The 14,181-nt window shown below is 41.5% G+C and overlaps 1 protein-coding gene across 1 annotated transcript; it reads right to left on the bottom strand.

Moving 5' to 3' along the window:
- Positions 1–1,690: 1,690 nt before the first annotated feature.
- Positions 1,691–13,037, bottom strand: dap (cyclin-dependent kinase inhibitor dacapo). Its single transcript, XM_014360912.2, has 3 exons — positions 12,889–13,037; positions 8,794–9,471; positions 1,691–3,464 (listed from the first exon to the last, which is right to left on the bottom strand). Exons 2-3 carry the CDS (start codon positions 9,443–9,445, stop codon positions 3,358–3,360), a joined length of 759 nt encoding a protein of 252 aa, XP_014216398.2. The 5' UTR covers positions 9,446–9,471; positions 12,889–13,037; the 3' UTR covers positions 1,691–3,357.
- Positions 13,038–14,181: the final 1,144 nt, after the last annotated feature.

The following is a 14,181-nucleotide window of genomic DNA, read 5'->3' as shown; positions in this document are numbered from 1 at the left end:
AAAACAAGATGATGGAGCGACTCTCTCACTGCAGCACGGCAAGAGTAAGAGATAAAAAAAGAAGCCACGAGTATATGAAAGGAAAAAAAAGGTTCGCAAAGAGAGCGTGCACCTGCCGTTTTCTGTCGCACCGGTGGGGGTAAAAATGTATACAAGCTTGCTTATATATACCTACCTTCGTGCAGCTTCCCCTGCACGTGTATTGTATACACACCAACGCAACGCAACGCGTAAGTGTGCGATTCTCCCGAGCGCAATGAAAAACGCTGCACCTGCCTTCCATCGACCCCTCACTCTTCGTCTCTCAGAGATTTTGCACTTGCAGAATACATATATATGTATGTATGTACAAGGTAGACGAGCAAAATGATCCCCTCGAGCCAGTCGACCTCTTCTTTCTTTCTTTCTTTTCTCTCCCTCTCACGTTTTCTTCTCGTTCACTGTTCCTCTCTTTTTCCCTGCACCTTGTACGCATCATAGTTGCTTTCGTTTTCTCCGCAGGTATATATACCTATACGTACCTATTGACGATCCAGTGCTACAGGTTGAAGATCTGCAAGCTGCGGTTGTGGTATCACATTGAAACGGACAAGGATATGGCTGTGGTGTATGTACTTATTTATACATGCGACTGGTATTACTCGATGAGATTTTTTATCAACACTTTTGATATCTACTTGAAAATTCATATCAAAGGAAGTAGATGAAAGTTTTTTTTTTTCGTTTTTAATATTTATTTAATGACAAGAACACCTTTCTCGGACGTTGAGGTGTACAAATTATGATTTGTTAAATCGGCTGACGCGTTGCCTGGTGGGCTTTTTTGGGATTTAGAAGACTGTCTAAAAAGGTTGGTAATACCAATAATACTGAAAATACTCGTCGATTTCGAGAAGCAGCTAATTTTCATTGCTGTGTTTTATTTTTCTATTACTGTTTTTTAAGTGCTACGATTGGAAGGAAAAGCTTTATCGCGTAAAACCAGTTTTTGTCCGAGTTACGCTTAGGAATACGATAAGTACAAAAGGAAGTGAGCAATTGATAAAATGTATCTGTTGTACGTGAAAAGGTGCAATCACGGCGATAAACCATTTTCCGTGAATAGAATTTTAATCTAAAACCAACTTGTTTTTTTTTTTTATTATTTCTTGTTCACGACACCGTTCGATATCATACTTTTGTTGTGAATGAACTTGTATAGCTTGAAAATTTTTAGGAAAATCTGTGGAAAAAGTATTGAATAATAAAGGACACTGCATGTGATCAGTAGAGGGTGACTCAGAAATAAAATAATATATATTTTTCTGTCTTTTTTAATAAATTTTATTATAAACAATAGCATATTAATCCACTTACATATGTTAGTTTTCTTTTTAAACTCTCATAAAATTTACTATGCTCGCTTATTACAATAATAGGTTTTTTTTATCGCTACACGCTTACTTGATAATCTAATAGATAGAATCGGCTCGCGTTTGAGTTGGCGTACCCCCAAGGTACTACAACTGACGCAGTGATTCACTTGCCACAATCGTCACTTCTCATCCATATTTTGACATTTTTTTACATTATTGTATTTTTGTTGCCAAACAAACGTCTCTTTCGCTTTCAACTTTAAATCTTTGCACGTCCATATTTTCGCACTCGCACACCTAATAACATTCATTGTTAGATTGTAATTTTTTTTTTCTTTTTTTTTTTCTTTCTTTTTTTTTTTTTTTTATCTATTTCTCGCTTACAATGGTGTTTTTTCTCTTATACTTTACTTTCAGCCATTTTTCTCTTGTCTCTCTTGTACTTGCTAATCACACAATAAAAAATATGTACGCGATAAGTTAAGATTACTGAGATCATACTAATACATCACAGGGTTACATCATAAATTTACGTTAATTATTTTTTTCTGTTTTTTTTCCGCTATTTTCTTTTTTTTTCGTCTCATAAATGCGACTTTCCACTAGTTCCTTTTAAAATTGAATTTGGAAATCAATGAAAGGTTACATTTATTTTTTATTCATGTAAGTTGCACTTTGGGAAGAATAAATAAATTAACAATAATTGTTGTGTGATCGTATAAAATTTTCTCAGATTAAAAGACTTCGTCATTTTTAATTGCAGATGTGTAATATTGTCAAAAAAAAAAAAAAAAAAAAAAAAAAAATCAAAACATCCGTGTAACCGCAAAGTAGTATTTTTCAACTGTAATCTCAAACAAAAAACAAGAGAAGGGGTTACAAAATTAAATTAAACGAAGAAAGATGTCATTTTGAATAAAGGCTACTTTTTCCAGACATCGAAATTCTCATGCTTTTCAAAATCATGATTGTTTATATTTATACATCGAAACATTATTCTTATCTAATATTTATAAAAATCTAAAAAAAAAAAATATATATTTATTAGGCCTTAGCCAATTAAAAAAAAGGGTCTATTTTACATATTTTACAAGTTAAAATACAAAGGTGCTATGGTCACTGGGCAGGTAAGAAAACGGTTTTCAAGCATCACATCGTGAAAACCGCTTTACTACCCAAAGCACTAGAAAAACAACGTCGAGAATGGCACGCCTCTCGGCCCTGAGTCAAGGCAGACAAGTGCAATCGACCCAACCTCGAGAGGAGGACGCGTCTTTCCGGATCTCCAAGTGCACGCGGCAGCGCATATGGACAAGACCATTCTCCGATTCATCCGCGGTTACGCGTCGTTCACGTACCTATGACGAACAGGGATTGTGTTGAAAAACAAAGACCTTAGAGGGAAAAAAAAATAAGGAATAAGTTAGTGCGCGTGAAATGCAGGTTACTCCCATCGCGGAAGGATAAAAAAATTCATTATGTTTCCTGATCTTTCTCGGTGATTGTCATCGCGCACCGATCGATGAAAAGAAAAAATTGATTGACAATAGGTGAAAGATAAGGCTCGCATTTTTTTACCTTTGCGTTTGTGACAAATATTTATATACACAATTAAGAAGGGCTCAGAAAGTCTTTCCAAGCCCCTCCTTATTGGGTGCGTGGAGAGAATCCGTGGCGAGAAAAGTAAGGAATCATAATGTAAATTTTTGTCCTTCCACAATGGGAGTACAAAAGTGGGGAAAAAAAATTGGGGAAATGTATAGGGTGAATGGCACAGCCAAGCAACCCTGAGTTTCACGCGCACTGGCTTGTTCCTCACTTATTTCCCTCCAAGTTCTTTGTTGTTTAACACGATTTTTCTGTTTGTCACAGGCACGTAAAAGACGCGTGACCGCGCACAAACCGCCGAAGGAGTTGCACACGATTGCGGGAGAGAGGCCCAGTGGGAGCTCCTTTGTCCTCCTTCGGGGAAAGCCTTTCGGCTTCCGGAGTGGGAGGAGCTCTAGCTGAGAATCTGGCTATTTTTGCGCGCCACTTTACTGGCCGGTGGTGAGTCCATGAGGCCCTTCGACGAGCCGTTCAGCGTGCGCTTGCGGCACTTCATGAAATCTGCGAACAGAAATGCAAAAAACAAAGGTTTAGGGAATTCGGTGGGAAATTCTATCGTCTTTCGCATCGATGTAGTGCTCGAGGTGTGAGAGATATGCATGCGGGGCGCTTCACCTATTGTAATTCGCGCGTACGAAAAAACAAGGCCGCGCGACCCCCACGATGTAACTTGTAAGTAATGCAAATGTAAGCGAGTCGCGGCATTTCGCGTTTGTATTGCATTTTCATGGATTCGGCTGTGCTCTCCATAATGCGTGAATCACTTGAGAAATCTTTGGAAATTCCTTATGGAAATCAGGCGTGACATCACGTTAAATTCCGAGTTTTTTTTTCCGTTATCTTTAATTCAAGTACTGGAATCGTAAATTTTTTCGCACACAGCAGCGGTCGTGCTAACGAGAGGATGACGAGCGCCGCGTGTGCAAATATTTTTTTCCACGCTCGCGCTCTTGTTTGTAATCTTTTTTTTTTTCACGCGGTTGCAATGCCCCGTCGCGATGCTTGACCTTGAGTCGATGACAAACAACGACCGTCGGGGCACTGTACAGAGAATCCACGCACGACAATAAAGAATTAAAGTAAAAAGGAAAAGTAGGACGGAGGCGGAGCTTATCTCGCGACTCCGCGGCGAATTCCATTGCGTGTCTGAGGTGATTCAAATTTTTTTTTCTCTCTCTTTCTCTGCGCTCGCGCTTCATTTGCTCATCCGGATAATCGGATTGCTCGTGTGATTTGCGAGTTATTGCGCCCAACGAATGATTGCGCGTGCACATTCGAGATAAATTAGCAGCTCGTGTGGTAGTTTTTTCGCAGCTTTAATAACCTCGAGAAGGTAAAAAGTATAAGGAAAACAAAGTATCTTCGTTAAGGTTACAATGGATCGTTGTGTATAGCAACTCGCAATGAATTCGAAAAATCCGATGATACAGGCAAACAGACGCGGGTCGATAATTATACGCGGGAGACGGCCACGCGACCCCTCGGCCATATTACCCTCGGATCGTGTCAACTGCCCTCGTCCTCCCAAAAAATATACATATACACGAATTCAAATGGGCGCTCCGGCGTAAGGAGCCTCCCCCAAAAACGAGGCACGCGGGCCCCGTTAATGGGCCCCTCGCCGAAAATTAAAATAAAGTGCGCGCGTGCCACGTTCGATACGGCACGTATGTACATCTTGATATACCGGCGTGCGACGCGATATATATCTTTCGTACCCCTGCCCCCATCTGTTACCCATTTATACTTCCCGCATTTCTAGACTCGCGCTCTCTCTCTGTGCTGGTGGTTTTATATCTAAATGCGTATACGTACATATGGATAGGCTCTTGTTCATGCATATGCATGCACGTACATATATAAGTATTTCCAACCCCCTCGGCGATGCTGAAAGGTATATATGCATATGGTGCTTGTAAGATAAAAAAAAAAAAAAAAAAAACGGTTTTAAAAATAATAGACATGCACGCGTGCGCGGGTGGTGTTGGTTTATTTGCATTCGAGGGGGTTGGATTCCGCGAATGTTGATTCTATACCCCCTGTGGCTACGGACACCAACAATTATAGATATACAAGGCGAAATTTACGTATATAATTGTACGCGTGGCTTTTGGGTGTGCGTTGTTTTTTTTTCCTTTACTGCTGCTGTTTGCATTTTACCCGCGCGCAACTGTTGCAACGATAATAAAACGCAGCGGTGTTACGTCGCGTGACTAAGAAATTACGCCTATTTGTAATATTACGGGCATGACGAAATAAATTAACGGGCGAGAGCGCATTTTATTTGGAAACCGATCGATTTCGAAGGTTACGTGGTGCGCTGACAGCGGGAGAAAAAAAAAAAATAAAAATGAAGCCGTCAAAAGAGCCATTTAACGCACACAGCCTCTCCCGTTATAGATCTCGCGTACCCGTATATATACAGGGGCGGGAGAGGAGCGCGCTAGAACAATCGGGGTGCAAACGAGCTTTATGGGGTGCGCACTCGACATCTCAATGTCGCTCACTGCAGCTGCCGAAAATTTTCGAGTAGTGAGTGACGAGCCATAAAACTGCAGCGCTGCGGACAATAATATATATGAATGTGTACGCTCTAAAATGGGGGAAGATCGGACGACCCCCCCAGAGCGTCACGCCGATATCTCTGAGAGAATAAGAGCCCATCAGCACATGCTTCACCTCAGCTTGCGTTTATGAGCTTTCCCGAATTTTTTTTTTTCATACACTTGGTCCCAACGAAGATAAATCACTTCGTTTCGATTCGCGCTACAAAGGTGCGTGTGTCAAGAACGAATGATCGAACGTGATCTTTTTCTAGGGGGGGCGGGAAAACGAATTTTTTCGACAGACGGGGACTGACAGTTGGAGAGGGCTCGATAATCGAAGGGGCTTTAAAAGTTAAACAAAATATACACGCATTTTGGGGATTGAGACACGTAAGTTAATACTGTCGAAGAAGAAGAAGAAGAAGAGAAACCATCTGTCTGGTGATAACTTTGGCGCGCCAAATCCATGCGTAACGGTTACTTTTAAAACGGGCGCGTGGGTGTAAGGCGTTGCATTAAAGGTCAACCGTTGCGGGTAAAATCCAAGACAGTTCCCTCGAGAGAGAGAGGAAGTACTACGTCGTACAAGAAAGTCAGCCAGGCAGGAAAATATGGAGAACGGAAGTGAGGAGCGTTTAAATCGCCGTCGTCGGTGCGCATGTTATACTTTTCGAGCGAGTTAAAGCCTCGATTTTAAATGGTAACAGACGAGAGAGAGAGAGAGAGAGAGAGAGAGAGAGAGATATGGCGCGCAAAGTTACGAAAATAATGCACACAGCTGATTTGTATGTGTATATATAGAATATAATACGTACCCCCATGCGCGTTGGTTAAAAATATAGGGGGAGGGGGGTGCGGTGTATTACGGTATCCGTGCGAGGGTGCAGTCTCGCAACCCCCATATGTACGTATCGTTGTACCGCACCGGCATACCAGAGGCTTTTATGTATGTATTGTAACAGCTGACGCTGTTGCTTTCTCCCTCGCCCGCTTTGCTCATTAATAAAGTACGTTACGCTGCTTACCGTACACGCGGCGGGCGAACGTCATATATAGATGTATATGTACATCACGCTTTCCCTTTTCCGCCCCTTTGGTACACATGTATTTGCTACAGCTACCCCTCTCTCTTCTTCTACTTCTTGTGTTTCTGCGCGATGGCTCCCTTTATTTTTTTTTTCCGCCCTGGTATATGGAGTTTGGTCGATGACGACGACCCCCCATCGGTGATGTGTAATATAATGTGCGGCTTCGAGTACTGAAGGAAATTTTTTTTTTTTTTTTCGAGATAAGGAGTGGAGAGCGCTGTGTTTCGGAGTTGTCTCGTTTTTCTCTCTGTGCGTCTTGTCACGGATGGAATCGAGACAGAAGGGAAGCTTAACGGAAATTTACGGTTTGGACGTGACAAGTATTTTTTTTTTTTTGGGAGGGATGAAGGGGGGCTGGATTGACGGTGATTAGAGGCAAGTTTTTGGACCTCGATCGGTGTGATGATGATGGTGATACTGAATGAAAATGCGGGTTTGGAGGATTGAAGCTCGAAGGGGTGCTCGAACACGGGAGGGTGAAAAAATTAAGCTGGGAGTCGGGAGAGACTTATTATTATTTCGAGTGTTTTGTAAATGTAAAATCAATACGTGAGTTCTAAAAATATGGTTTGGAAGAAGAAAACTACCACCGTCTGGTCTCTCGAGTCTCTCGTTCGTGCACCCCCTTGATCGTGGGCTCAGAGGGCGACGATTGAAAAAACACGTCTGTCCCACGAGGTGCGTATGTACAGCCGAAGCTGCACGCACCGGGAGATAAAATATAAACAGAGACGACGGCGCTCTTGAGTGCAGCGGATGAGAGGAAAAAACGCCCCCGCTCCTGTTTGCTGTCGCGGCACGGACGAAAATAAAATTCGTCGTCGCGTGGGTATATTTTTGTAAGTGGAAGCGCAGTACTTGCACGAAGAGAAACAGCGCGGGGGATGATTGCCTGATGGCACTCGACGAAGGATACAATGCTGTGACGATAATGTCCCTTTTTTTCGGTTACGTTCCTTTTTTATTTTAGGGGCAAAAAGTAATTCGATACTCGGTTTTTACATCTTTCAGCAATGATAATAAGCGACTAAGAAATAAATTGTTCGCTTTTTTTTACATTATACAGATTGATATAAGTATGTTTTTTTCTTTGAATCCATACCTTTGCACATTTAAACACAACGAGGTAAACAAAAACGAAAGCGTGTAAATTTATGGATGTCAGAATGTAGTTAACAAACTACACATAAGTACACTTGTTAACCAGTTTCTCTTTGAAGAATTACTCATGGTATCGGGGTAAAAAAAAAAAACCTGCTGGTACCTGATTACAGTCGCCATACAACTATAACACAGCATTAGCATTGTTATTTATTTCGCGTGTTTCTTTTTGATAAAGACACGCGTCTGTCATGAACGTGTTTAGATGTAAAAATAGTGAATAATAAAACTACTCAGCATAAAAAAGATAAACGGATGGGAAAAAAAAAGTCTTATCACACGTAAAAATCACATTAGTCTCGACATTCTTAAAAGCTGATTGAACGTTGACTTCTAGCCAACTTGAAAATGTTTACCAACGAATTACACATATTGGTGCAACATTGTTCTAACGCATGTTTTAAAAATTCATCGCTCGAAAGAAACGCACCTTTGCAGAGCTCAAATGGTTGTGTGCCAATGGCTCGAAGTAACTCGTTTAAAATAACTCGGGAACTTAAAAATATCTCGGCAAAAACTTTTAAAGCACCCCAGCTAAAAATATTCCACGTACATTGAAGCACACGCATTCACACTCACGCGAGCAATACATCGTTTATGTTTTATTTTCTTACTGGGGAGGGGGGGGGTCCGAAATTCGAAACGACAACGCACTTCAATTTTGTCGTAAACCTATGAAAACTTATTCCAGTGACGTGCATTTCGACGACAACGATAGCTCAGAGCAACGACTGTTCATTAATTCGACAACCAATAACGGTGCAGTTTAAGTAGTAATTAGCGAACTGCTCCGTGATTGGTTGTCAATCATGAGGCAGTTTACGTTGGCTTAGTTCTTATGTGTTCGAGCTGGCTTTCGTTATTTCGGATTCTCACTTCCTACTAGGTGTTCTTCTTTCACACACTAGTTGAAAATGTAATACGACTCAAGTTAGTGGCGCTATGGCTCATCAAAGCCAAAGCCGCCATCTTTGTCATTTTACAAGTACAATCAGATAAAGAGAAATAAAAAAAGTAACAAAGATTTTTACTCACCGGTTATCGCCATTTGTTTCCTCATCTGTCCCGGCGTGGTGCTGCTATTATTCGTGCAACTCCTCCTGCTCTGCTTGACATGCTGTGCCCTGGCATTCCTCTCCTTCGTCATGGCCGTCGTCGTCAAGGAACCAAGGTTACAGCTCTCCTGTGGCGGCGTTCTCTCGGACTCACACATCGAATGGTAAACTTTGACGGGCGTAGGTATCGTCAGTGAATCATCGGCTATTCTGACTGTCCTTGGCGAGAGCATGGCCGAAGACGACTTTTTCGGACTCGAGGGCATGCTTTTCTTGGTGTAAGGCATACCGCGCCAAGCGTAAGGCTCAGGAACGTCGTCGTTCGCCGTAACGATTTCCCACTCGAACCTCGAGCCACTGCCGTTCTTTGGCATCTCCAGCCTAAAGTCAAAACCCCAGCGCTCGGTCTCCTGGATCGACTGGGCTTCCAACTCACTTTCAGCCATAACACGTGCCTCTACGTGGTCCACTGGACCGAACAAGTCACGCTTCACCATCGCCAAAGCTTCTCGGCTCGGCTGTACTCGGCCTCTGATGCTCCTGCCGGTACTCCTTGGTGGCGTGCTGGTACTGCCAATCCTAATTATCTCCGTCATCAACGTGGCAGCAGGATTGAGTACGCGGGTACTCATTTTTCCTTCTTCTTGGTGCTTTTTAACTATAAAAGATAACAATTATTGTTGAAGACTCTGCTCGGAGGTAAATCATCCATCTTTGCATCAGGCTGGATAACAAAAATAATCCAAGTTGCTCGTATGTACGGGTATGATGTACAAATACCTATTGTGTGTCGCGCACCCATAGCTTGTTGCTGAACCAACAAGAAGGAACCTCAGTAGTAAACGGAAGAATATTTTCGCCTAAATCACAACGGTTTGGTAGCAATTCGTCCAAACGACAAGAAAAACCACGTGAAAGATGATTTTATCGGTATTCGCCGAGAGTCGTGGTTATTGTGACACGTAACACGTGCGCTCACTATATCGACGGTTGGGTAAAAGACAGAGCCAACTCAGATACTTGGTGAAAAAGGAGCCAACTCGAAATTTGGGTTGAAAAAGGAGCCAACTCAGGTTCGGGTTGAAGAAGCAGCCAACTCGGGAGTAATTTTTTTCATCAAGTTTTGTTGTGGTAGCACTGAAATTCACAATATAGGTATACCTATATAAACGAACAAAGATTTTTCATTAATCCAATGGTTCAGAAAAATAATTTATGTTATTGTAATAGAGTGTACTATACTTATTAAAATTTGTGCTTTTTATACGTTATTTTTTTTATCTGTTCTTATGTTTGCCTCTCAAATCTGATTTAATAATACCATGGTCATCCTTTATTTTATTTTCAAAATTGTTCAAATTATATCGTGCTAAACATCTAAAAAACATAAAAAATGTAAAGCAAAAGTATTGCAAGTAAGAGAAATTAAAATTACTCCAGATTCTACAATTTACTTTACATACGATTTTGATGAACGATTCCAAACTACGTCTCTGAATTCACACACACTTGTAAATCATGCACTAAACAAAGCATATAATACAAAAATTCAATTAAATAATGAAAAATAAAGATCTTAGAGACATGTGCCAGAGTGGTGTCATCCGGGTCATCCCACAAGAATATCACAGTTTTTATGAAAATATTATGAAGTAGCGCGCCGCATTGACATACATTTAGTGTATCAATAGTAGAGAAAAATTAAAGATTACAATAACTGTTCATGCTACAGTTCACAAAAAAAAAACATTTGTATAGTTAACACAAGTTTTTTTTTATTTAACACGACGTTTGAAAATAAAAAAGTATTTAAAAATTTTTTGAAGAACATTTAAAATGATTTACGTCCATAGTCTCATCATAGAATTACGTCTAATCGCTGCAGACTTGTAAAGTACATAATTTAATGAGTATAGTACACTCTATTACAATAACATAAATTATTTTTCTGAACCATTGGATTAATGAAAAATCTTTGTTCGTTTATATAGGTGTACCTATATTGTGAATTTCAGTGCTACCACGACAAAACTTGATGAAAAAAATTACTCCCGAGTTGGCTGCTTCTTCAACCCGAACCTGAGTTGGCTCCTTTTTCAACCCAAATTTCGAGTTGGCTCCTTTTTCACCAAGTATCTGAGTTGGCTCTGTCTTTTACCCAACCGTCGATATACTCTCGCGACTACACACGATTTCACAATGTCGCGCTGGTTTTTATCGCGACACTGTTCTTTGTCTTTCCCCTCACATATCTTCCGTGGCCAAAGCGACATCCAATCATACACGCACGAGTGTAGTTTTTGTCCACATTGACGAGAAACTCCTCAGGATTTTACGCGGGAAATTCTTGTTGTACTCTCTTGTGCGTTGATAACTTCCTTATTTTTTATCATTCCCTGCTTTTCGTGCCGTGTGCAAGATGAATTCAGAAACGGAGCGCGGGATCACCGTCGATACTATCGATATTGTTGATCGATTGCTCTGTGATCGATTATTTTTTTTTTTTTTTTTTTGAACACACGCACTGTTTCAATTTTTATGTATAATCGTATGATATTCCGCGTCGATGAAAAATTACGAAAGTCGGATAATACGTAATGATTGTTCAACTGTTACTATCATTTTGTGTACTTGTCCCCTGATTCGCACGTGTTTCCCGAAACAAAAGCCGAGTGACAGCTAATGCACTGCAGTGACGAGCGTGTTTCAGCACGAAATATTCGTCAAGTGCTATTAGCGAAAAAAATAAAATAAAATAAAAATTAAAGAAGCAGCAGACGGAATTTTCCTATGTATAAGTGAGTGAGCTCTATGCGTCGTTGCCAACCTGCCACGTTCATCGCGTTCCAGCCCCAAGGCTATCGACAAGAAACGACTTGTAGATACATGCACGTCCCAGTCTTTTGCTTCTCTTATTTTATTTGATTTTATTTTTCGGAATTGTTGTGTAGTTCTGTTATTTTTCTTGCTCTTTTAGCTGTCTCCCGACTTTCATTTCAAGGAACACGTGGGGAACTAATACAAAATGACGGTAACAGTTTCAGACTTTCTTAGCTTTTTCCTCGACGTAGAGGTTTACGATGGTATACAAAATTTTACGCGCTCCGTTTCTGAATTTAATCTTGCACGCGGCACGAAAAGGAGAGAAGAGGGAGTTAACATCGTACAAGAGAAAGCAAGGGAGCGACCTCGACTAACTACACTAAATTATCGGAGAAAGTTTCGAGTGGTTCCCGCTCTTTTGCGTAAGTATATATATATCGTGCTGAGCAGTCTCTCGTCAGATTTGCCGAAAACTACACCAGAAAATATGTATGCTTAAGTATATTATATAGGTATACATTAGCATATGAACGGGTGTCGTTTTAGCCACAGTTGAGATAGCAGAACGTCGGGACAAGAGTGCGCGTATGTACCTACAGCAGATGCTAAGGGTGCAGTCCCACCGTGCGTAAATCATTCATCTTGTGCGTAATACAGCTGCGAAATAGACTTTGCGCAATAAAACGAGCCAATCAAATCTATTGCGCGCCTTTTTATCCTGCTCAGCCAAAGTTCGCCCCGTTCACATGGGCAGGGAAAGACCAATGCACAACTAGTTTACGCTCGTGAATGCAAATGAAAGGTTGGATGTACTTTTATCTCGCTTACACTAACAGGCTTAAGTGGGTTACGCATCGGTCTTTCCTCCATTACGTGCCGTGGGACTGTACCTTAATGGTACGGGTGTTTGCAAAAACGATGTATGTGCGCGTGGGCCATACATACGAAAATCACGACTCAGCAAATACTAATACATCCATTTTTCGCGCAATAACTTTTGGGAGCAGCACGTGATTATTATACTTTCCTTGCTGTCTGGATAAATTGCTCCAATGGTGTTATTCAATTGAAAGTATTCTTTAGCTTATTATGGCGGAGGTGGAGTTTATCCTCCTTTGCTCGGCAACAAGCGTTGGGCACGTGTCACACTCACACTAGGTATACGTACACATATACATATGTGTTGGGTACGAACAGCACGGGTTACTTTTGTTTTCTGGCCTGATATTATTTGTAAAGTTCGATAATTCACCTTTGAACACTGTCCTTAACAACACGGGAGAGATGGTTATGAACGCACTTATTCGTAATCACGGGCTTATTTGTCACACTTGCTCCAAAACTTGGGGCCTCTTTTGATAGTGGCGACGAGGCAGAAACTCACGTAACACACGCGTGAAGCGCTCTCGAACGACTGACGCTCGCCAATATCGTTGCGAGCAGCGACGAGGCCGACGAGCAGCGCGTAGTGCGAGTCCTGCAAATTTGCAATAATGGGTGCTTCGGGCAACTTCGGTTACGCTCGTATAAGTACGGACGAAGCTGGTTGGCTGGTTTCGATCGCCAACCGCCGCCTCTCGGAATCCCACCACTTAGTATTTTGTGAGGGGTAATTCTACGTATACAGATTCTTTACGCTTTCCCCTCCGTCGGTCGCCCACTTCACGATCATTGAAACGGACACAAGTGTATGGGTACATATGGATAGGCAGAAGAAGGAAGAGAGAATGAAAAAGAGACGTCATTAGGTTCGTTTGGAGCTTAATTCCACCTCAAAATACGAGTTTTGCTCCGAACTCACCAGTGGTCCTGAGTTCCGAGTTATACTTCTACGCCATAAATATAAATATACTGACTGTAGGAGTTTGTCGGGTGAGTTCGGAGCAAAACGCGTGTTTTGGGGCGAAACGCAGCTCTTTTGAGCTGCTCCAAACCAATCTAATGTACCTGGTATGCCTTCCCGACAATAATTTGATCCGAAGGCTAAGACCAGGGCCCAGATAGGCGAAACTTACATCGGTGCCTGGCCAGGCTTAAATGAAGAGTTTATTACACAGTGTAATGAGTTATACCCCATGCTATGATCAGGCCCTGGCCAAGATAAACGTATATATATTACAGCCATTTCTGAGAACTATGCCCAATAGACTCTGCATTTACATGCTATCGTCATTGGCATATTAAAAAACCGCCTCAGATTTGTTTGTGATTTGAATCATTTACACAGCAAAGGGGACCTTATTTTACACAGCTTCCGAAACATCGGACCACAGTTGGAATACGCACATGAGCAATTAGTTTCTCAGAGGTGCGAGTCGAATGTGTAAAGATCGTGTGCAACTTTTTCGGGCAAGTACCTCTATGAATTTTCACATGTGCTTTGTCACCACGCAATAATCCTCGTGAAGGGAATTGGGAACATGGCTGTACCACGTGACACGGTGATATATACATCATTACTAGAAAAATAGCAGGACAGGCCTTATGGGAGAAATTAAGTTTTTTTTTCGCGGTGGAAAAGTTGTCGAACTCAAAAACTTGATGG

This window comes from Copidosoma floridanum, unplaced genomic scaffold (assembly GCF_036245765.1).
Source record: "Copidosoma floridanum isolate Cflo_tuat_1 unplaced genomic scaffold, Cflo_Japanese_pri ptg000007l, whole genome shotgun sequence".
NCBI lineage: Eukaryota > Metazoa > Arthropoda > Insecta > Hymenoptera > Encyrtidae > Copidosoma > Copidosoma floridanum.
The sequence above is the reverse complement of the archived record's forward strand: the minus strand, read 5'-3'. Positions and strand labels throughout refer to the sequence as shown.

Bases quoted from the DNA above. Each gene is read 5' to 3' on its own strand.
- dap (XM_014360912.2), bottom strand. From the start codon at position 9,445: ATGAGTACCCGCGTACTCAATCCTGCTGCCACGTTGATGACGGAGATA. The intron at 3,465-8,793 runs GTGAGTAAAAAT...TTCTGTTCGCAG, and splicing joins GAAACAAATGGCGATAACCG to ATTTCATGAAGTGCCGCAAG.